Raw genomic sequence first — 24,972 nt, 5'->3', positions numbered from 1 at the left:
ACCTTTGTTTCCCTGATAGCTTGGCTCATTAAGCAAATTAAATGGAGTCACTGATGCTTTGCAATAAAATGTTCGCTGTCTGTTTCTAAATCAATGTTAATAACTTTCACTATTTTTACCACTGCAATTTTTCATGTCTCTGACATATTATTCAAGATGTTTCATGGGAAGCACACTGTGAGAGTAGGTAAGGCTTGGTAGGAGGGTCTGAAGCTTGAGCCAGGAGAGGGCGCGCTGCAACCCAGCCGGAGTCCAGCAGCCAGGTGAGAAATTCGTAACTGCACTAGCAAGTTTCACAAATTAGTTTTCATTTTACAGCAAAAGAAATTTTAAAACCTTTCACTCTTTCACTGTATTCTGCTAACAGTTTTTGTCTAGGTTTACTAAACACTGTTACTTGTTCTCCCAAAAGGCAACCATTATCCTAGGTAAAAGTATTAAAAACAAGCCTTCATTTAGAGAAAAGGAACCGTCGTAACAGCTTTTACTGTTTTACACATTCAGCTGTGTTTAGAGTACTTCTGTACTAAATTTCTTATTCTTTTTATTGTCCTGATTAGACTGCAATTATTAAAAACTTAAAACACAAAACAGCAAGGCCCCAAGTACTCATACTTTACTGCAATTACTTCCAAGTGCTCAAGCACTTCTATTTTCCTTACTTTTGCATCTGTTGTATGAGATTCCTACACTGTCTCAAATCACAAGGGAAATCATCAGACACATTATAAAGAAAGTATTTGTCCAGACCTGGGGGAGGCTCGTTAGCTCACCAGCAGGTTAGTTCACCAGTTCATCTTCCTACTATCTTAAGTTTCTGTCAGTTTTCCACATCTGTCATTTGAAAGAGACCAGGCTGCAGACATCATTATACAGCACAACTACATTCTGTTTTTTCTTATGACAACATTTAACTGGAAGATAACAAAAATACAGTAAAGTTTAACTTTATCTAGAGGTCCAAACATAACTGTCATATGAGCTTTCCAAATCTGGTTAAGTATGCTGAGCCTGTGGACAGTATGCAGTCTGACACGTTTTACTGATTCAAAAAATACATGTAAGCTACAGTTGTCTGGAATACAATGAAAAGCTTGACCCCAGATCTGACATGTACTTGACGATTCAATAATCACTTCAAACAGTCCCAAATATTTTATTTCAGCTTTTTAACCCTAACAATGGAAAACTTAATTTTTCACTCAGTTCTACCTTCGGTACACTCAGCCAATGGCTTACAAAAGTAAGCTTCAGTAAAGAAACAGAGACCACCAACAACTACTAGAAAACACTGAATTTTTCAGTAGTCTGATGCAATATATAGCAGAAGAAATTAGTTTGTTTTTTTTCAGAAGTTAAATTTTTTTCACCTGAGAACATAGGTTGTGTTGAAACACCCAGCAGAGACCCAAAACTCTGCAAACATATTTCACAAGGCTTAAAAAAATCTGGTAACTTCTCCAACAGAACATGTAGCCATACAAACTAGCACACGTAAAAGAGCAACCACGCATGCATGTTTCCTAGAAAAGAAAGAAGACTAAACACTTCCTTCTGTAATTGGGTTTACAGTATCAGATGCCGCAATACACAGGAGTGTTATGAAATTATTATAAACCAACTTGATCACACAGAGCATAAAACCAAATACAGAAATATTACTTGAACTTCTAACCTTAAAACATAAGAAATTACAAGATACACCTTTCTAAGAGGCAGAGTGAGCTGATTTTAAGACTGAAATTTCAACAAAGATGATGGCTATGCTGAGGTGGGATCACTGAGTCTACTATGCAAATCTAAGCAGAGCGCAAGACAGTTGCTTCATGAAGGAGTCAGTATACGTAAGAGCAATTAAGCAAGATTTGAGACCGTACGGTTGAAGATGTCAAAGAGGTTAGTTAGAGGGGACAACAGTCATTAAATGGAAAACAGACTACGCTCCTGCAGAAGGCATGCTCAGGAAAGGATTATAGGGCTGAAATGGTAGCATAGACACCGTGATTAGTTGATAGGTCCTTGCAATCAAAAAGGCTCAAATGTAAACTGAGGTACTTGAGGCAATTTGATTTGCTAGAGACTGATTAAGTAACTGGGATTCTGTTAAGCCAAAAGCTGAAAAATTTGAGATGAGAAGATGAAAATAGTCTCTCTACAAAATGAAAAGAAAAAAAAAGTAAATACTACAGTAGAAACAACTATAACATGGAATCACCTGAACAAATTTTTTCCAATAACTGGAACAAATTTTGTCCCCATTCTTTTTTTTCTAATATGCTTCTCATCCAGTCTCCTTAATTTTGTTTATAATTATAGCACTTCAGCCTTAATTTCTCTAATTTTTTGTTTAAAAACAAAAAAAATCTCTTAGCCTATAAGTTGAAGAAAGGAAAACTTTCTTTTTGATACAAGAACGTAGGTGTGGGTTGGCTAAAGTAGACCATTTATTTCTTGAATCATTTATTTTGCACATCTGAAATAGCTGGGAATACAGTTGAGGGCCTGGCTGCAGATGGTAACACCGACAGGTATACCAAAACAGAAGAAGTGAGAACATCATTAAAAATTAAATAAAATCTATCAAAACAGTAGCTCTTTTTTTCATTATAAACCTTAGTTTCAGTATAAATAAACTTTCTGCAAAAAGCATAGTAAAAATTGTTCAGAAAAAGTTTCAATTTCAAAGCATGGAAAAAAAAAAAATCAAAGTAAGCTCTGAGGTAACATCCAAAGGCCTGGGGTAAAGCTTTTGTGCTGGTTTTGGCTGGGGTAGAGTTAATTTTCATCACAGTAGCTAGTGTGGGGCTGTGTTTTGGGTTTGTGCTGAAAACAGTGCTGATAACAGAGCGATGTTTTCGTTCCTGCTGAGCAGTGCTCACACAGAGTCAAGGTCTTTTCTGCTCCTCACCCCACCCCACCAGCGAGCAGGCTGGGGGGGCACAAAAAGTTGGGAGGGGACACAGCCGGGACAGCTGACCCCAACTGACCAAAGGGATATTCCACACATATGAGGTCATGCCCAGCACATAAAGCTGGGGGAAGAAGGAGGAAGGGGGGACATTCATCGTTTCTCTTCCCAAGTCACCGTTAGGCGTGACGGAGCCCTGCTGTCCTGGAGATGGCTGAACACCTGCCTGCCGATGGGAAGCAGTGAATGAATTCCTTGTTTTGCTTTGCTTGTGTGCGCAGCTTTTGCTTTACCTGTTAAACTGCCTTTATCTCAACCCACGAGTTTTCTCACTTTTACTCTTCTGATTCTTTCCCACATCCCACTGGGGGGGGGGGGGGGGGGGGGGGCAGTGAGCGAGCGGCTGTGTGGGGCTTGGTTGCCAGCTGGGGTTCAACCACACTTCGGGCAAAGGAGACTTGACAAGGTTGGAGGCATGGAAGATCTCAATTTGATACAGCTTGAGAGATTTTTTTTCCAGGGCTGAAGTCTAGCAAATTCAAAGAGGGTTTGTTGGTTTGTTTTTTTTTTTAGCATACCTCTTTCTCTGCCTTGTCTATTAGACCTCAGAGTATTTAGTGGTCTTCTGTGTCCTCAATGTCTACTGCAGTCCCTCATGTAATGCAAATAAATTACCCGTCTATAAGCTTCTAATTTTATTATGCATTTTCATTCAGATGGTCAGAACAGAGTTTTAATGCTCTCATTTAAAACCAAAAGAAAAAATATATGTTGCTTTATTCAAGTAACCCACACATTAAAGAGATTAAATGCCATGCTCACACCAACAAAGAAAATCTACGAGAGTACATAAAACAACCAGATTCCTCAAATCACTGACATCTCAATAGCAAACACCCTTCTCCTAGGGATACCAAAGTCCCTTAGATGCTTTACTGTAATGTATCCTTACGTTATACTTGCACATCAAGTATAATTTATCAGTCTTTTGTTTTTACATTTAATTTAAAAAACAGCTGCTCCTTTGTTTACATTAATATAGACATAAGGAAGCATTTGTTCTTTGGAGATTATTCCTAAATGCAAATCCTGAGGAGGCTTCTCTTTAGTTAATTTAATTCCCTGACTGTATCACATGCCAGGAATATTACTTGTTTCACTGCAGAAAGCAAATTAAGAGGTAATACTTATTTTTGAAATGAGCATTATTTTTGGAACTGTCTCAATAGTTTTATGATCCACTATATCTGAAAGACCAAATATAAAACCAGTATTAATGTCAAGTCACTTCAGATAAATGTATTTGTCAAAGAGAAGATATTTTCCTTTTTATTTTTTTAAATTTGCTCAGTAACAAACTTCTACTATTAAGAAGTGTTGTAATCTCAGTATTGTTATCTCTTAAAAATAATGTTCCACTGTGTCCTTATACATAACAATGTTTTACATGTCGCAGCACAAAAAGCAGAGAACAAATCAGCACGGAAAAGAAAGTTATCTCACTGAACAGAACTGCATGTACCTCATCAGAGTAGTGAGATTTAATGAACAACTACAGCAAGGCAAGAGTTTGTGTCTGTGAACTCTGAAACAGTTTTAAAAAAATGCACATAAGAACAAGCATCGTTTACGTACAGTGTGTGACTCCAGCCAGGGTTTGATAGAAGGTAGGGGTATCGCTATCATCAGTGAGTGTCACATACACACCTCCAGACAGCAGCCAACGGGAAAACGTGAAAGCATCTTTGTTGTGCAGTAGCCAAACCCTGAACTTCTCATAGTTTACCTTTTCACCCTGTAAGAAAAATAAGAAAATGTGAGCTGTTTTTCTCTGCTTTCTCAGTACCAGTAAACAGGAACCATCCAGCTGTATGAACAAGAATTGGGACAATTTCCTATAAAAATAAGTACTAAAATAATTTTTTTCTTTGGAGCCATGCCTGTTTTCCCATTTCATTCTGAAATACAGCACTGAGAGGGAAATTAGACTCCTCAGTTCTCTCTGCATTTCAACCACCTACTCAATGTGGCCTTTGGAAAGCCATTTACTCTGAACTTCAGGTTAAGGGGATTAGAAGAAAAATGGTTACTTACAACTCAAAATAAGAGAGGTTATTTTTATGAATTTAAATTTATTATGATAGACAAAAGCTCTTATGTGCCAAATAAGAGGTGCTATAAAATCATAAACATTCTGTTATTTCTGCGCAAGTATATAAACACTTAACATAGAAAAATTAGATTTGTGAATAACTAATAGTATGCTTAACCACTGCAGTAGCATGTAATTTTTTTTGCCTCTATTGACCAAAACCCACTTTGGAGCATACAAGTAAACATGACATTCACTGTATCTCCTAACTCAGCCTCTCTTGCTGGATATCTCATAAAAAATGTAGATTCACAGAGTTTAAATGCTGGAGAGGCTGTTTAAACCATTTAGTTGAATGGTTTCCAAGTCGTGGCCATGAAACCATAGGGATCAGCAGACTAATTTCTACAGCACCTACAAAACTAACTAAAATAAAAGCAAACCTATTATCAGTAGACAAACTCATTATATGGAGATCCTAATCTCCATGGGAAATAAACAGGGGTCTGCAAAGTGAAAGAGGTTTCAAGTCACTGATTATTTAAATTTCCCTAATATCACAGACCATTAAACTTCACTGAATTGACACCTCTACAGAATCCAACAATTTGCATTTGGCCATAGACTACCTGCAACTGCAGAAAATTGAAAATCCACTACTTCCTTTGCCAGGTTGCTCAAATGGTTAATCACCATCACTGCTAAAACATTTGCTTCATATTCCAGTTGTAATGGATTATTTCAGGTTCCAGATACTCATTCTTTTTATGCCTCTTTTTCCTAGACTAAAAAGAGCGTTACGTTTTTCTCCAACAAATAGATGCAGAAATAACCCAATACTTACAGTTACTATCATAGACCTCCACATGGTTATAATTCAAGGAGTCAAGATGCTACACTGCTATTCCATCACCAGTTTAATCTGTATATATCCACACTACTGACTGACAGCATGGTCCTAACCTTCCTCTTACCAACACTTTTTCTGATCCTTCATCCCTTCCTTTCGTGACAGCAATCACATTAGCGCAGTCACATGGCAAAACTAGATCTCTAGCTGAAAAAGAACCTACAGGATTAGGAGCTACAGAAAAGGGGTTTACTTCTCAGTCAGATCAGTTCCCCAATCCTGTTCATCAAGGCAACATATAAATACTTGAGCCAGCACAAAGGTAGGAGAATGAATGACAGTCAGGAAAAGGGTAACTCAACAGCGTGAACTTTGCAGGATCTAACCCATTATGGAACCACTTGCTTAAGCAAAAAAAACTCTACTGCCAAATCAACAGAGAAGAAAAAAGCAGCCCACAAATTTTTGTTTTAATTTCTCTAACAGTTTGGATCAGAGATAAGATAATTTTCTTACTACCTGTTCCACTCTACTTTCCCTCTACTTTTTTCCCTGCTTTCTGTAAACGCAGCAAGAGCTGTGTCACGTTTCACTAAGACTCTGCGTTGTTCCAATTGATTAGAGGAAGGACAACGAAGAAGAGGGACAGGAAAGCTGTGGACAGGGGGGAAAAAAGCATTTGAAGCAAGTAATGTTTACAGCTGAGCCATGATGGAACTTGAGCAACTAGAGCAATACAGGTATCACTGAATTTGTTTCCTGTATTTCAGAAACAAGAGTGAGGAAAACTCAGATATTTTTTAAAGCTCCTATTTCTAGATGAGTACATGCAATAATTCTGAAGGAAAGAATAGAAGTACCTATAATCATCATCCTTGAAAGCATAAACTCATCCGCCATACGGCAGGAAGGAAGGCCCACAGCAGGAACATTAAACTTTCTCACTCTCCAGCAATGAACTAGTATGATTAACAGGTCAGTAAATCCTGCTGAGTGGGTTATTACACTATTTTCATTTTAAAGGAAAAATCAATATACAGCATTTTTTTGAACAGGAAAATGGTATGAAGCCAGATTGATACTTTTCTTCCTGCAAGTCTTCATAAAGTATTTCTGGATTTCTTGGACAGTGTGTAATTAACTTTTAGGGTATAATTCATCACACCATATTGATGGGAAATTATAAATAGGAAGTACTGAAGTGGGTCAGCTCCAGAAACTGAACTGCAGTATACATATGATTTATGATTCCAGCCAAGAATGAAGAATGTAATCATTGTCTATAAAGCCAACATGATACCACCGCCAGATTAAATGAGTCTGCCTCAGCCAACGCCCATAACCAAAGTTATCTTCAATACAGTACAATAAAATTTAAGGTAACTAAGTAATCTGATATCCACAAATAAAGCTTCTAGTCAATCAGTTTTTCAGTGGAATGTATAATGATGACTAGATTTTGCTGATCTATAGTCCTCTGATAACAAATGAAGCAACCAAAGCACAAAAACCTGACAATTCATCAGGATCACTAGTGCCAAAGAAGTATCTGTGAATATTTATAAGTAACAATAGCCTGTTTTAGAGGAAGACTTCAGCAAGCTTCATAAAAGATTACATCTCTCAAACAACCTAAAGCATAAATAAATGTTGTAGCTCCTGGCAGGCACAGTGAGACAAAAGTAATACTATAAAATTATTATTTTTAAGCAACCACTGCTGGCAGGCATTTTTAAATCCAGGATGCTGATTTTCTTTCCCCTCTCAGATCTGTGTTCTAGATTTCTTCCCTGATTGCAATAAAATGTCCACACTAATGAATAAAATTCCACTAGCAATATTAGTATTTAAATTTACTTGATAACATGATTACCCTTGGGAAATTATATCCTTCAAGCTAGCGCAGTAAGTAAAGCAGCATGGAGAATGCCTACATTTATATACCAAGCTGCTATTTACATCAATACAAATTACATGTAATATTACAACATAAAAAACTATGAGCTTTCACCCAATTTAAACAAGGTCAATTTGTTCCCATACATGCACGAGCATGTGTATGTCAGAGAAAAACAAACTACCCAATATAATTTTCACTTTTTTGTAAATGCAGTGGAATAAAACCTGTATGAAATACCTCAGAGAAACATTTCTTGAGTGACTCTGGGACTTTCCCATCAACCACATGCAGCATCTTCTCCATCTCTTCACGGACAACATAACTCCCAGATTCATTAGAAAAGAGACTGAAAATGTCTGAGGAAGTAGAGATATGTTTAAGCAACTACGGTAGTTACATTTTTCAAATATTAAGTTTACATCTGGTTGAGAATGCCAAAAGCCACGCAACAACTAAAGGACTAAAAACTTAGATTGATTCAATTTCAATATAGCTCAACAAGGGTTAGGTCAAGAAGCATCTCCTTTTTCTTTTACCATTGTCCATTAATCAAAAGGAAAATAAATACTATCAAGTCAGATTAACAAGGAAGACAAAACAACAGAAGTCAGTAGGCAGATGCTTTCATTTGTTTTGAAAAACATCAATGCCGCCCTCCTTCCTCTGCCCACATACAGTGATCAACAGTCTTTCTGTAGGATCCTAACATTTACATTCATGGTGACTTATCAAATATTTCATTTTGGTGAGTATAGAAAACTAAAATGCACTGAATTTCAAAATATACAGCTAAAAATGTCTAAAAATGCTATCTTTATTGGCAAATGTATGCCCTGGTTACGTATAAAAATAGGGACTTAATATAACACAGTTTATGTTTGCTTTACATAAGTGTATTTTACAGTCACTATCCACTATCCTGTTGGTACTGTAGTAAGTTACATTACTTACATTTTGCTTTCTCTTCCTCTCTGCCTCTTGTAAGTAGAACTAATCCGACTATCAAGTTATTGAAGTGCAGCCCTTTGGATATTCCTCCAAATGAACAGTAGATAACCTACAAGAATAAAACAGAGAAGTTAACCAAAAAGTTAACAGGGAGAACAGAGATGTCAGAACTAAAAGCAACAACTTATACCGAGGCTCTGTCTTATGTGGTTTTTAGGCTAGTCACCTCACATTCAGCTAAACACGCTTCTAATATTAATTCTGTTACACTTTTGCAGCTCCTCCAGTACCCATAAAATAGCCTTTCCAGGGTCTTTTATCTAGTGAAATGCAGGTACTTTTCATGAACAGCAATATAAAAAAAATTGTTAGAATCTTCCAATGAAGACAGCTTCTTGCTTGCTCACTGGTGCTACTTCCCCACACTTCATCAAGGTAATGAAGATGAAATCTCCTCCAGACTAGGCTTTGATAGTCTCAAAGCCATCAAGAGGATGTTGGAGCATCAAGTGTTTCATTGCCCCAATTACAGGCAATGCACTTCCAGTAAGCCATCAAAAACTACTGCTTCGAAAAGATGTGACACACACACACAAAAAACACCTTCCATCAACTACACCTTACCTATCTTAGCACTGCAACTGTTGCTAGAATGGCCATTCCAGTTTAGTACCCCACTCTAACAACAGTGTTTAAATCTCTCTTCCAATAGAAAACAGTAGAAATCAAGACTTCTATTCAGAAGTTACTCGAAGATCCACAGAGCAGCCACCAGGCACAACGCAGTCAACAGAAGGGCTGAAGCATTTACCTTTCCCATGAAAAGTCTGTACACTGCAGCTTAACTTACTCATCAGCAACAGCATCTTAACAGTGATTCAGCACTGATACATGAGATATGAAGGAAGTCAGTCAGTCATTTTAGGACAAACAGCAACCGCTTTTAGTAAACAAGAATTACCAACTCACTTATTGCAATATATTACTTCACCTTGCCTGTAATACATACTTTAATTTGTGCTCTGTAGTATGCTGTACTGCTCTTCAAACATGGACTCCTCCTGTAATCCCAAATCTATTCCTACAAGCACCAGTACTTTATCAGCATCACAAGACAGAAATCTGCATTAGGTATTAGAATTTAAAGCAGTCAGAACTTATAAATTACTCTTACATAGAAGAATTATTTCAGTGCCTATGTCTTTTAATTTTATTTTCTTATAGGCATCACACTGAGCATCTAACCGTGAAGAGAAAGTATTAAGTCTAGCTGATGGGGAACTATTACTGTGAAAGACCAGAACAAAGTGATCTATCACTGATCATGGTTTGGATAGCAGACTTATTTGCTGAACTTGTTTTTGAAATATAACTTTTTCAGAGGGAAAGATAAAGGAACAGAGATCAATTTCTATTAAGAAAAGTGTTGTGCACATTTTGAATAGTATTTTCTTTGCTTGCATCTGAATTACATTCTAAATAAACAATGTTAAAACCAGGATGTGTACATGCAGTTATGTACTGCTTTTTCATTTTTCTCCAGTAAAGCCTTGAGTATATTCTTTATATGAGACTTTAGCCAAATAGCAATAGCAGACTTCAGAGGTCAGCGGAGCTTTAGAATTATTGTGGACAGATTCACTATTTTGTGTATTACCCACAAAGCAGAGGGAATCATTAGTAAACCATGGGACGAAACCCACAGATCTTAACTGCAACACCTGCATCCCTTCCCCCTGCCTTTTGTTTGTTTTTGAACATATGAACTACAACCAGACACAATTCTAAACAGCTAAAGCAACATATTTAATTTTTTTTGACCTCCTAAGCTCTGTTTGGTTTGGTTTTTTTTCCCCCTTTGAAACTACAAATGCTTGCATAATGAATTTTAGGCTTTTTTGCAAGCCTACCAAAGAAGCCATGACACCTTGGGGCCCACAGACAAAAATCCACCCATCTACAGAATTAAAAGACTTCTAAATTTTTTTAAAGCTTTCACCATAACCATCAGGAAACATTTACACTCACAGATGATTAGAAAACAACAGAGAGAGATGGTACGTGCAATTGGAGTAACACTTGTCTTCTAGACTACCAGCAGTTCTGGAAAAAAGCATATCACTAACATTATCTTAAGTGTCTGACATCCTGTGAATCTACCCAACAAGTTAAAGTTTTAAACACATCAAAACAATCTACTTTTAAACCATCATAAAACAAAGTCACTACAGGGGTGTACAAATTCTCTCATTAATTAGGATTTCAGTTCTGAAGTATAATTGTTACAGCACAAAATCTACCACTGTATGACGACCCCCCACAAATAGCAGAATTAGGATCATAAACCTACTAGATGCATCCAGCGAACACTCTAGTATAACAACTTTATCTTTGAAAAAACATGGGAATAATTCTAAACCAGATTTAAAAAAATAAAACAAAACTACATTTAAGTATGATTAGAATTTTGCCTGTCTCGTTGCAGACACATACAGCCTACAGTTAATTTTTTTTTTAAAGTACTTTCCATCTTCTGCCTCTCTTAACACTGTAGTTTCATTGCTGGTTTAAACCAGTGCTAGCCGTTCCCCTGCCACCAACAACTTATTCCCACCCACACTCCACTTCCTACATCTAAGCCAAAACAAGCATTCACGTAGTGGGACTATGAATGAAATCAGGGAACCAACTCGGATTTGAATTAACCATTTTTGTTACCAGGTTTCACTAATCCAGCTCAAAGTGGGTGACCTCAGGGTGAGAATAAGTAGCCAGGATTAAGCTGACTGTGAAACTGGTACAAAATACCTGCATAAATGACATTTCAAATATTGCAAGAGAAGTTCTATACACTACCGTAACCATGTAGGACATTCTGTGGCATCAAGTGCAGTCTATTATCAGTTGTGCCCTTCAAAGGAGTCAGACAGCACAACGTTACAATGACGTGTAATAAGGAGGAAACCAATTCTCAACAGGCTGAGATCCCTTTGCAAAATGTGAGTGCCATGTCTCCCAAAATAAGACTGAAAAAAGTTACTAAATCACTGATGCAGGTCTATATGCCAGGAAGTTGTTTACCAAAGAACTGACAGCTGTCAATATTTGTTACTCTAACTGTAAGCTAAGAAATCAGTAAAGTACTTGAAAAGAATTTGCACCTTTTCCACTGATAAAGCAAAATGTAACAAAATTTGTTGCCAAAAGGTTTATTTACCTTAAAACAAATAGCTGAACACCGGAAACAGACATGAGAGAAAATAAAATCTTCCTGCGTTGTTAAAAAGAACAGCTTTTGAGGTCATCTGCTGGCCACTATTTGCTATTAATAAAAGAAAACTTAGCTTCCTTAGTAGTTTAATCACTTACAATAATGTTTCATAATAAACTACCTGTAAATCACAAAGTGACAGTACCCTGACACTTTTCAGAAACAGTTCTGAGTAAAGATGGAAACAAACTGACAGCAGTTAGAGGAAACCTCTGTAAACAGGTGCAATAAGATCACTGTGAGGCTTTGAACCTGTACTTTTTCCTATTTAAAAAAAGGCAGAAGAAATCAGCTGAAAATTCGCAAAGAATATTTTATATGCCTACTAACTTCCACATTTGCAGAGGCTGGCATATATCTGCTTTGAGTCTCTCAAGGATAACGGTGCGGGGCTCAAAAATGAGCTTCAGAAACATCTAATGACAAAGCTCAGACAGATCTGTGTTTCCCCAAGTACCTCAGCCTAAATGAGTTGGGATTCTACAAGAGGTTCAGAAGGTTGAGTGGAACAAGAAGGAAGTTACTGGAACCAAAATCCCTCTTTCCATCCCCTTTCCCCTCTACTAACAGCCATCACGGTGCTGCAGCCAGAATCCTCAAGCACAAGTAAAGGGTGGAAGAAGAGAGCTGAATACCAGAGCCACGTGAATGAGTCACTGCTCCTACTACCTCAGGTGTGGTTTCCATCTCAAGTAAAAATTAAGCCAGGACTGGGAGTTACCAAACAAAGCCAGCCATGGGCCTGTCAAGGCCACTGGATAGATCTGGCTAAGCCACATAGCGCTCTAGTGGCAAAAAGAAAAGGAAATACCTAACAGACTAGCTACGCTAGATTTACAACAGTAACTGCCCTCTATGCTTTGTGTATAACAAGGTGTGGAAAATCTACCACTGTTGCCTTTCCAGCAGTAGGAACCAGACTAGCAGAATTCATTTGCAGAATGTGTTCTAGACCACCTCCAAAGTAGTACTGGGCAACAAGGTAGTAACAAATTCTAAATTTTTCTTCGCCTCTTTACTATCACAGTTATTACCAGACATAACGCTGAAGCAGACGGATCCCCCGAAGACGCTTACCTCAGTATAGTTCTGTGTGTTACCTGCGGTAAATCCTCTCCTTGTCCACCCATCAAGCTATCACTTTCATTGCTATCCACTTGGGACTATTAAAAGATGTCTGAAGGCAAGTAAATGTAAATGAGGCTGATAACACAGAAGGATCTAATTCTACAGAAAACATTATGTAGAACCTGCAGTTTCATTCTACTGTAAGACATAGCACTACCTAAATACATTAACTTCCCATAGGGTGCTCAGATCGTCCTCTTCTATTACTAAAGTCTAATCCATTTACAAATGCTTGAAGGGCTGAATTATTAAAACTAAATTTGTGCTCTATTTGAAGCATATACAATCATTGTGTCCATGGCCAATGTCATGGCAGAGATTTGAATTCCATACTTTCTACTTCTAATCATTCTGATGTCACAAGATGCCTTCAAGGCTACACTGCATATGTAAGCAATTTACCTTTCTATTACATTGGAATCATTACCTTTTTTTAAAATATGCAGTTAGCTCTGCTGAACACTATAGTTTAAGTCTTAATATAACTATTTTTGATCAAAAAAACCCACGAAGAGCACAAAAAGAGAGAGAATTCTTACATTTCAGATTAACAGAACTTCTAAGAAAAAAAATGAATAAACAAAAGAGAAATCACTGGGTTTTTTTCACAAATTTTAATAAAATACGATCTTTTCTTTACACTTTGTTCTTCTCCATCACTCAAATTTAACCTTTCTGTGCTTTTAGACTTTCTAAGAACAGCTATTTTATAAATTACCTCGAATAAAGCTGTCTCCTCTCTTCATCCATCTGAAAGCATATTTCTAAATTCATACCCACTTCTGAGTTTTTCCACTCACTTCTGTTAAACTTTGTACATCTCAGTTACGATCTCAGTTGAATGCCAAATATTACATCTATATATTATTTCAACGTAACACATTGACTGCTTATGATATAAACACAGAAAAGGAATTCTATGGATAATGTCCAATGTATTAGTATTTAACATACGTAATTACAACCATCGGCAGCTGGCATTACTTTGAGTTTAGCTGCTTAATCATTCTTCGGCAAGAGTTTATAAACGCTGAATAGTTATATAACGATATATAACAAGAGATTAGTTTGCATTTCTAAGGAAGGAGCTCCACAATTTTTCACGTGTTATTTGGAAAACTTCTGCTAATAAGATGCACTGTCAAAATATGATGCAATTTTGTATTTTCCAAAATTACTTAATACTGTTGCAGCTTTACTTAAAATAGCCACACCCAGACAGTATCATCACAATTTACATTTCAGAACATAAAATTTAGTATAATTATATGGTACCTAGTTATATTTTTTTTTATAAAATTTGAGTCTGACATGTTATGTTTCAGGGATAACTGAAGAGTATAACAATATGGTTCCTTTTCTGTTAAAAAAAGTCTCAATCTATGCAAACAGTTCCCTTCAGGTCCAAATCCCTGGCCCTGTGCCCACACGGTCTAGTAAGCCTGCTGGAAGAGTGGGAGAGGATGCTCAAGGCATTCTTTTGGCTCCTTTCTCAAAAGTATAAAATGTGCTGGATTCTTTCCTGATTTTATCCTTCTGACCCCTCTTCTCTCTCAGTCCTTGAGAAGTCTGCGGTTTTGTTCTTTTGGCAGCCCCCTCAACGTGTTCTTCATGTCTCTGTTAGCATCATCCCTCTTCTCTTTGCATTACTTGGACTGCAGCTTGTTAACCAGTTAGTCACATTTGAAGAAAAAGATGCACTGACACTTAACTACTTAGTAGGTACCACAGAATGCTGTGTATAAACCTTCTCACAATCATAATATATGTAGGTATATATAAAAGGTATAACCTAATTAGACATTGAAATGACTGCACGGGTTGAAGTTAGGAGGTCCTTTCTCAACATTCTTCCTCTCCTCAATCTAAAATACAAAGCTACTAAAAATGCTTTCTTGAAATATTATCAGCATTCCGTCCTTCCACCTCCTTTGAACAATACTTTTTCTATCAAGGTGCTCACAATTGTATACAGTAATTGCATTATTTCCTTAGATTTAAAAATAAATGCTGTGTTCATACATCTCCCCACTTGACCAGCTTTCATGCAGTTAAAACAAACGCAGACACAGCACATCTCTTAATTTCATTTTATTAATATCTTCAACTCCATTTTTCCAAGAGATCCTTTCAGAACATTACTGTCCTGAACATTTAAAAAATGTTTTGTGTGTACGACAATCATGCAAATTGTTTGACCAAAGTTCCACTGGCTTCAGTTCTCTGTTTTATGTCCCTGCTGTAAAACTCTGTGTTTTTAATTTAATGAGTTTCTGAAGGCCTATCACTACTCAGATATGAAAAACTATTATTCAAAACATGCAGAGAAGACAGCCCAGCAATCCAAGGCTCCAAATGATCAATTTTAATGATCGAAAGGCTGAAAACACAGAACAAGGCTTTAAGCTGCCTAATGACTTTGCCTGCCTTTCCACATCCGGAAGCCAGGAATTACAAAGCATCCCTTTACAGTATGAGCAGACTCAAATTCAAATTTTGTCCAAATTTACAGTATTCAAGCTCACAGATACCTACTGCATTGCCTGAATATGAATGCTAGAAGCACACAGTAATTTGTACTAGAATTTTGAGATGTCGATGTGCCAGTTTTGATGAAATGACATCAAAAACCAGTTACGATTCTTCCATTAATTTAATTTCACCAACTGGAAACCAAAAACTGAAGTATAACCATAATGAGTGTTGAAAGAGATAATCATCACCAAAACTGTGTCTTTAAGGACAGATTTTTAAAAAATAAAGTAGAAGGTAGCCAGCAGACATTTGAAACCCAGAGTCTCTATTTGTGACTAAAAGTTTTCTTCATCCAAATCAGTAATTTAACCCTTAATACTGGCATAAAAGGGATAAAAAAGTACAAGTTAACTCATAACGTAAAATTCTCAACATTTTATATTATTTCAAACCAATCGTTTACAGTGTAGGATACATTCTTTGTTTCATCTTATGGGCTACTAACAGTCACAGCATCCAGACGACATATAAAGAAATTAATACCGAAGACATGCTTTAAGCTATGGGCAAATCATATACTTTCTTTTAATTTGATAGTGCTAACACACATTGCAATTTTTCCTGTTAAGCACTTGAATACCCACATAAAAATCAAACTGTTAACTATATTACAGAAGCAAGTAATATCATCCTCTTTGTCAACACTTAGGAAAAACAGAAAAAAAAACAGAGAAAAGATTAAGCTTAGAAAAAAAAAAGTAACTCTACCAGTGTTAAACCTTTTGCAATGCACACTTCACTACTCACATTAGCTAAATAAAACTGCAAGACTTGTACGCTGCCTGTGAGGTCAATAACACTGAAGACACCAGAAATAGAAGCTGTGATTAGAAATGACAAGGAGCAAGATATCGTTTGAAAGGTCTGGCTTATCTTTTTCTTCTCTACCAACAACATTTTAATTTCTCCCTCAAGACAGGGGCAACACTATGAGAGAAAATAATTTTTTAAACATGCACATGTGCAGGATGGTATTACTATTTTTTTAGATATATACACACACAATATTTATATCCATGTAGCATATTTTGATTCTGGCTATTTTTCAGTTCATTTATACATTTATTATATATAAAATTATTTTAAGAGCTTATAAAGATTAAGCTGCACTTTAGAAAACAAAGTAAAAGCCAATGGAATCTCAGAGAAACCAACAGTAAGTGCATCTCCAGAGTAAATAAAATTCTCTGTTATAATGGCTACATATAGTGTCAAAACTTCCCAACCTTTTACTTCCCAAAATCTACATTTGGATATTCAGGTTTACTTCCAAGTCATCTACCACCTATTAGTTGGGTTGGAATCAGTAGCCCAGTCAAGCACAGATCAGTGACAACCCACGAGCCAAGTCTGGAACATTATCTTCAGATAGAAAACGTACATTGTGATATTGTATGAAAAATGGAAAGAAATTAAATTAGCCCATGTATCTACATAGGCATATTTGTGTGTGCACATCTATAGGCGTACACTATCAACTGCATATGCCTCCCCAGAAAAACAGCAAGTTCATAGATTACCTCAGCAACTTTTGGAGGGACTCCATCACCAAGAACTTCCCTGATGAAGCACTGTTGAGTCATATAATATGAGAGTCCACAAGTTCTCTTGAAAGCATCTTTCAGTCGCTTTAGCTCTATGTCTGTAACTGTGTTGAGTGAGAAGAGAGGAGAAAAAAAAGATTTGGTCAATAAAGGTGTCGTAGAAACGTAATAGCTTAAGGACTCTCAAAATCCTATACACCTTACATTTATCTTTACAATAAAAAGATAAGAAGAAATTAAATGCATGATTTCACCTAAATAGTGGGAAAATCTGACTACTAGAAAATAAGATCTAATAATCTAATCTTCCCAAAAAAAGTCAAGTAGACCTAAAGTTAACATCAATTATTACAACAGTTCACTGCCTAAGTTTTCTCTGACTACAACAGCATATTATAATTTGTTCTAAATTAAGCACCATTATTGTCACACAAAAGGAAAACAAGCTAGATTTATGATCAATTTTACATTGCATGTAAGCCAGAGAAATGATCTGTAACCAACAGTGGTGAATATTATTAAGAGCAGCTCCAGCAGCATGCTTCAAGCAGTTTCATCAGGCAAACAGTCTACTTTTCTGTATTAAAAAAAATATTTAATCACCACTTACATGCTCATAAGACAGTACAGTGAAGCATGAATTTAACAGGAATACTACAGTTAAACTTCGGACTAAATGTAATTCTTCACCTAAGATTTTCTTGCACAGTCAAAATCTGATTGCCAGCTAAAACCTGTTCAAACTTGTTCACATGCTGTAAACATGAGAAGTTTGATGACATCCCATTTATACTTGCACATGAGCTTCCTGAAAAGCAGTCCCCGCTTTCAGATTTTACAAGCATAAAGCAACTTTCTAACAAAGTGTTTGAGAAGTGAAGTATCTTGCTGAACAAAACAGGTCCTTTGTCAAAAATCAAGTTGCAGAGAATAATACACCATGACCTGGATCACAGGTAAGTTACCATGTAGTGCTGGAAGAGCTATTTACCATCTCGAAGCCAAAAGCAATGATGCTGTACATGATAGCTATTTCACTGTATTTATAGTAAGGCATTTTCCTTCCCCTGATATAACAAGCCAGACAGAAACAACACTGCTACGGCCAAAAGCTTGTCAAGCTTTTTGTCAGCCAAAATAAAACAGACCACTTGAGAGCTTAATCCAGCACTCTCTTTGAAACTTGTACATTTCAATTAATTCATTCATCAAAAGAAAAATCACTCCTTAAAAGTAAATCACATTGAAACATTCCTTCCTAATTTTAATCCTAGTCGACATTGAAACAGACTAGTGACTTCAGTTAACAATTGTGTGTAAAACCAGAAATTCGGTCATGTTTCTTTTCAAATTTTATTATAGATTCTGGGTACTTTTGACCAGAAAAAAATTCAAAGGATCTAAGGAATAAACCTGAAGTGTGACCCACACAACACTGGTGCTATCAATTACCATGGATTTGGCAAAAGACATACTCAAGTTATCATCATCACATATCTTGTTTTAATAAAACAAGCATACTTTAATTATATGGCAGAACAAAGTTGGTATAATACTGTTATCTGCCTTATATGGGGTTTAAATTTCACTTTTTCATATTAACATCTATCCATAGAGTCATTTTCGTTCTTTGTGTCTTTAGATGTGATGCTTTAATGAATGCTCAAACACTGTTAGGCACACCAGCTAAAGTTTTCTTCCAAGATTTTCCCCAGCTAACTGGAAACAGACTCTCAGATACGATATTTACAACCTGAAGCAACATTCTCCAGCTCTTCCAAATTATGGAAACAGGAAGCAAAATAAAGATTCTGCAAAGAAACTGACCCTCACACCACAGTCTTTCCTCCAAACACATGCAAGAAATTAACAGAAGTGCTTCACATCAGAGGGATGCTTCACCTTGCCTCCTTCACACCTCTTATGCACAACGTAACTGCAGCAAATTTTCAGTTAGCAGGGACAACTCCTCACCAGATGTTTAATGAGTAAAAGCTTGGGATTGCTAAGGGAACATAAAATGTGGAAGCTACTGGCTTCATTATTTTGGCACGGTAAAACACACAACCTAGATGCTAGACAAAATCTAGCAACCGTTCTTTGATGAAAATATTTTAATTTATTGTATTTTTATATGCATAAGCACACACACACTTTTAATAAAAATAGACTCTGCATTCTGTTTTTTTCTCCCCCTCAATTAATTTTTTTGAACTCCTCATAGTTAATCCAATCTGGTTTGTGGTCATCTGGCAAAAAAGTTTATACACAAACAAAGCATTAACTAACCAGGTGCTTACAGCTTTACACATATTATAATGGACTTTCAAGTGACCTAATTATTGCTTACTTCAAAAATAAGGTTGAAACATATACAACATTTACAGCCACTTAATATGGCATTGTGTCATTATCGATGTTCTCAGGTTTAGTTTCCTGGCTGCATAGAAAATTCAAATAATTTTCACTGAAAAACTATGAGGGAAATATTTTTTTGCCCCAGCATTCATTTATAACTACTGATTTTGTATCCCTTGATCCAATTCCTTAAAGTTTCTCCCCAGCATGGCAGCACGGTGGGGAGGAGCGAAGGAGGTTCCATATGAATTCGGTTGCACACCGGCACAGCGCTGCGTTCCTGCTGCACTGACAATCCCTGCAATTTCTGGGCAGAGCAGTTTCACACAACTCCAGTTACTTTCCAGCTGCTGTCACTGCTGAGCCCACTTACTGCAAAAGCACTTCTCAATAGGAACACACGTACAATCTTGCCCAGTTATACTTGTGCACTATTTTCGTGCTAGGATTAATTAAAAGAAATACAACAGCCCATAGCCATGTAAAACTTCCAATTACTGTTTTAATAAAGAAAAATATTAAACCAGTAAATGTGAACTGACGATATGTAATAGGCTAGAATATAAAGTTATTTTAGTCAGTCACATACTTTCATAATCATAAAATTTACTGGCCATTCCTTTATGAGATTTACCTGTATTAACAGAAATTAAAGCAATTTGTAATCTGACAACCTTAACTGCAGACCAAATTAGTACTCCAGAGATATTTTATGTATCACCTTACATCCCTAAGCGCACGAAACAAGTTATATGTTTCTAGGAGTCACTGAAACGCCACCACCTCTTTGACGACAGAACTGCATAGAACGGTATTTCTTGTGCTAAGCTCTGATGTAACAAAGAGCAGTGAATTAATTTAACCTCGGTAGAGTTGCTGTTTTGCAGTTTCGCAGGACAGAGAAGGCCTCTACTCTAGGCAAATAGGTCTCACTGTATCACAAGTTAAGACAACAAGCGCAGCGATGAAACTTAGGCCAACTGTACCTTGGAGATACACAGTACGCCCAAGAGCACTGCACGCAGCCGTTATTGGTACTTCCTTGAGCACCTACGACTGCCAAAAATGTACTTCAGGCAGTGTTCAGGAATAAGAAAATCCTACACATACGTATCTACCATGAAATACAGAAGTGACCGGGGTCCTACTGAAGGATGAGTTCGTGAGGAGAAGATTGGGAAGAAAACTAGTCAACCAATACTACTAACACCTTCATAAAGAACTGTCAGTATATCATTTAATAGTAGATGATAAGTTGATACTGCCAGTCCATGTTACATTTCAAAAGCAAGTTATTAGTGCTAGAGACCATGTAATATTATTGTTTGCAGGCAGAAACTACAAAAGAGGTCAAGGAATTACAGGAAAGGTAATTACTTCCATTCCTTCCCCAGGGCACATTAAAATGACAGATGCTGGCCATTTAAAATCATCTGCAAAGCTTTGTAAAAAAAAGTTCATTATACATTTAGATCCAGGCACGTGAAAGTACTACTGAAATGAGCAGAGTATAAATCAAAGATATTATCAATGTTTACTATGAGTCTGGAAGACAAATAAAATATTTGAATACAAAATTCCAACACCAAAGTACCAATTATTCAACATAGAGATATAACGTGATGGCATGTTGAGAGGAAATAAAACTACGTCTTAAATTATGGAAGTAACATTTCCAGAAGCAATACGTCTATTACTATAATAACATAAAAAATTAGAACACTTACATACCCATAAGCTACCTTTTTTCTCTCAATTCCATGAGTCCTATGCAGCAAGCATCACAAACCATGGAGGTATTTTTAATCCCACCGTTAGACGTAAATGTAGTTAACAACCCAGTTTCCTACACTGACGTAAGTTCCTTCATTAAGTATATTCACTTTTTCCGAAGGCACAGTCTTACCAAACACTTTCAGGAGACAGTTGTCTACAAACACCTAAGAAAAGACCATTCACAAGCTGCTTTCATTAGACATACAAGACAGACACTATGCTATCGGATACACTGTTGCTGCATTCATAACCTGACAGTGAAAAACAGAACACGTAAGACTTCCCAAAATAGGTTTATGGTCGCCAATGCAGCAAAAACCATCTCCACATTGCTCCTACCAATAACAGGTGGCGCAACCTCAATATTATGGCAGAGAAAGCAATGCAATCGGAACTGCACGCCTAATTCTTTACACCTCAAGACTACAGAAGCTAACTTTTTCTTGTGAGGTTCTAATTCAAAACAATAAAAACAATTTTCAGTATTACTGAAATTATACTGTATTCTAATTCTTAAAATTATATCTGCCCACTTCCAAAAACCACCATTGAAACAAATGGTCTTTTCCACAAAAGGAAAGTCACAAACGATGTCATTCTGTCTAGGCAACCTTTACTAATACAAACCTCCTCAAAGCTACCATGGCTGGATGGTTTCCAATAAAGTTAAAGACAGTTTAACAGAAGATTAGTGCTGCTTCCAACTCTCCAGGGAATATTCGAGCTCCAGTTTGTTTAATAAAGTTTAAATGAAACCATGCAACCTCAGCTAAAAATGTCACCGCAACTTACAGTAATTGTAACAAACCTTCAGCTCATTCAACTGCTGAGGATATATTTAGTTTTAGTTTAACAGTGTTACTTAAACTTTATGCTGTTTATATGGATTTACAACTCTACTATTTTTTTCAAACTCACATCTGTCCAGGTAATGATTTATGTAGCGCCTTCCAAAACAGTCCCATGCTGGAAAGCACCCTCTTTCCACTGCTTTCCCTCCACATATTTATCATCAAGTCATCCTGGAGTTTTCCTTTTAGAGTAAAACTGTATCTGAAGGTCGAACTATGCAAGCCTACATGCCCAACTCCAGACTTAAACTTTATTTTGCCACCCACGTAAAAATGACCTGAATTTCAGAGGGGAACCCCACCAGCTGTGTCATTGATATGAACGGGAGCTGCAGGGAATTTGTCCCAGAAAAAAAATATGCTACATTTATGTAGAAGCCTAATGTTAGATACCCACATTCTGGACATTAGATATAACGTTCCATTTCAAAAAGGAAGGCAGAAAACACAGCTCCCCTTCTCCTCATCCTACTTAAAACTCACAGGGGTGTGTAAAAACAAGGTTAATTTTCAGAAGTATTTACTGTCTAGTACTCAAATTCCGTAACATTTACACGTGCTCAATCAACTACTCTCAAATTTGAAGTCTATTTTGTATAAAAATTGTAGCCCAAATAGTATACATAAAACAATAATTTATGTATCACAATTTCTCTTCAGGCAGCAGATACTATTCTTTTTGCTTACCCATTCTGTAATGTTAAAGTACATCTTTAGATGTACCTTAAGTTCTGTTTAACTAACCTAAGGTGGAGGAAAAACTCTTACAGTGGAGCCTTGGCAAGTTTTGCAGATACATTCCCTATTCATTTTAGAAATTTTTTTGTTTCCACATCCTGTAGCACTAATTCCACCCCCACCTTCTTGTCTTTATCTTGGAAAGGTTTAAAATGCATTGTGAGTAATGTACGGTTCAACGTACAGCACAGCCTCTGTCACTTCACAACAAAGGTCGTACTGAAAAGCACAGAACAACTTTATACAACAAACACCTGTGCAAAACTCAGCAAGCTGGGAAGCAAATACCTGATTCAGCAAAAGTTACTCTGCTGTTACAAGACTGCTAGTGAAATTTATTAAGAGTCATCATAAAAATATGACTACGTAACTAAATACACCTAATATTGATACTTTTGCTTGTTCACTTCCTGTTTTGGAAAAAGAGATAGAAGAAAATGGTTACATCAAAGCCAATTCCTCATTAATAGAAGTACCTACAGTGCATACTCTATCATACTTCCTTAGAGACTAATGAATCTAAGCTAAGGTTTGTACAAATTACCTCAATAGTATGTTTCATTCAAATACTGTAAGAAAGTAGTTAAAAATCTGCCTTAATTTTTTTTTCCCCCAATTTGTTGATATATAAATATATATGCGCAACACTAGAACACTACTGAGGTCAAGAATGTAAGAACTGCCATGCACCAGTCTCTGCATGGCACCAGTAACTAACTTGCACCTAGAGCAAGAACCAACAGAGTAACTTTTCTTCCCATCTTTCAGCATATGGCTGCTCTCCAACGCTCTTGCAAAGAAGTTCAAAGATTTACAGATGCACTGAAGAGAAGCAACACCAAAATTTACAAGCAATCACTGCTGCTTAAGATGGAACAGTTCACACGTGAATGTTAAGCATTCCAGGAAACAAATATTCATTTTGAAGGGAGCTTGTCTAAAGGTTAGAAGTGGTTAGTCAGGCTTAATGGATTTCCTACAGCTTATATAACATAATTAGTATATACCTTGCCTACGACATGTGCAACGAGAGTGAGCACAATAAATGCATTTCAAATTCCCATTTAATATTTATTAGGAAAGTCAGACCAGCCACAAAAAAACCCTTCCTTTACAATGCTTCTTCCCCTACCCTTCAAAATCCAAGCACAATTATGTAAAATGCTGTGGTGATACAGAATGAGATACAAAATGCAGCTTTCAAAAGCATACAGTTGTCTGTTGTAGTAAAGGATAAGAATAAAAAGCATAGCATTTGAACTCTTTAATACTGCCTAAGACATTCAGGCAAGAGACACTTAACCTCTCCACGTCTTAATTGTCTCAACGCTAAAATGAATATAAATTCTACTCTACATCAGACAGATGTTTGATATATGATCTAAGATACTCTGTAAAAGTACTATAAGCTACTACTAAAGAGCTGCTTTAATCAGTGAAAAGGACAGAATCCCAACAGTGTAACTGAGGGTAGGTGGAGTTAATCTGCTATGGCTACTATAAACTGACAGCCAATTAACATAATCTCTAACAAATGACACAGAAACAACATGCATATCTGTTTTCTATCCTTTCATCTTACTAGAGAAAGTAGTCACTGCTGAAAATAAATCAGTGATTTGGTAACCTCTGTTTACACAAGAATCACAAAAGTAACATGCAAATCATCGCTTCCATTAGTATGAGTAGCAGTAACAGCACCAAAAAACTGATAAAATCTTTATGTTTCAAAAGCCTAAAGTATTTCATTTGGCTACATGAAATTATTTACTCCAGTTTACAGGCAACCAGCAAAAAAAAAGCCAAATCAAGGCAGAAGACTACAAGGTATCAACAATGCTGAAAATCAAAACAGGAAACAAATTACTGCATAAGCAGGAAGAAAAAAACGGAGAGGATAAAGAGTTCAGTTAAGGTGAACGGTCAAGAAACTTTGAGCTCATCTGACTAAAGTATCTTACAACGTATCTAGTAGGGCTGGTACTTTTTCCCAGAATTGTGAGCATCAAAATGCCCACGATACTCTACAAGCACACACACACACAAAATCTGAATTTCCAATGTCACTACTGG

At 36.6% G+C, this 24,972-nt stretch overlaps 1 protein-coding gene across 4 annotated transcripts in view; it reads right to left on the bottom strand.

The window, feature by feature from the left end:
• The window catches only part of USP32 (ubiquitin specific peptidase 32), an 83,469-nt gene that overhangs the window by 42,520 nt on the left and 15,977 nt on the right, over positions 1-24,972 (bottom strand). For all 4 annotated transcript variants that reach the window (XM_076354886.1, XM_076354887.1, XM_076354889.1 and 1 more), the window contains exons 2-5: positions 17,153-17,280; positions 8,702-8,807; positions 7,988-8,106; positions 4,544-4,703 (exon numbers count right to left, since the gene is read on the bottom strand). In XM_076354886.1, the coding sequence (XP_076211001.1) occupies positions 4,544-4,703; positions 7,988-8,106; positions 8,702-8,807; positions 17,153-17,280 (513 nt within the window). The remainder of the gene's footprint in view (positions 1-4,543; positions 4,704-7,987; positions 8,107-8,701; positions 8,808-17,152; positions 17,281-24,972) is intronic.

This window comes from Aptenodytes patagonicus, chromosome 17 (genome assembly GCF_965638725.1).
Source record: "Aptenodytes patagonicus chromosome 17, bAptPat1.pri.cur, whole genome shotgun sequence".
Classification (NCBI taxonomy): Eukaryota; Metazoa; Chordata; class Aves; order Sphenisciformes; family Spheniscidae; genus Aptenodytes; species Aptenodytes patagonicus.
The sequence above is the reverse complement of the archived record's forward strand: the minus strand, read 5'-3'. Positions and strand labels throughout refer to the sequence as shown.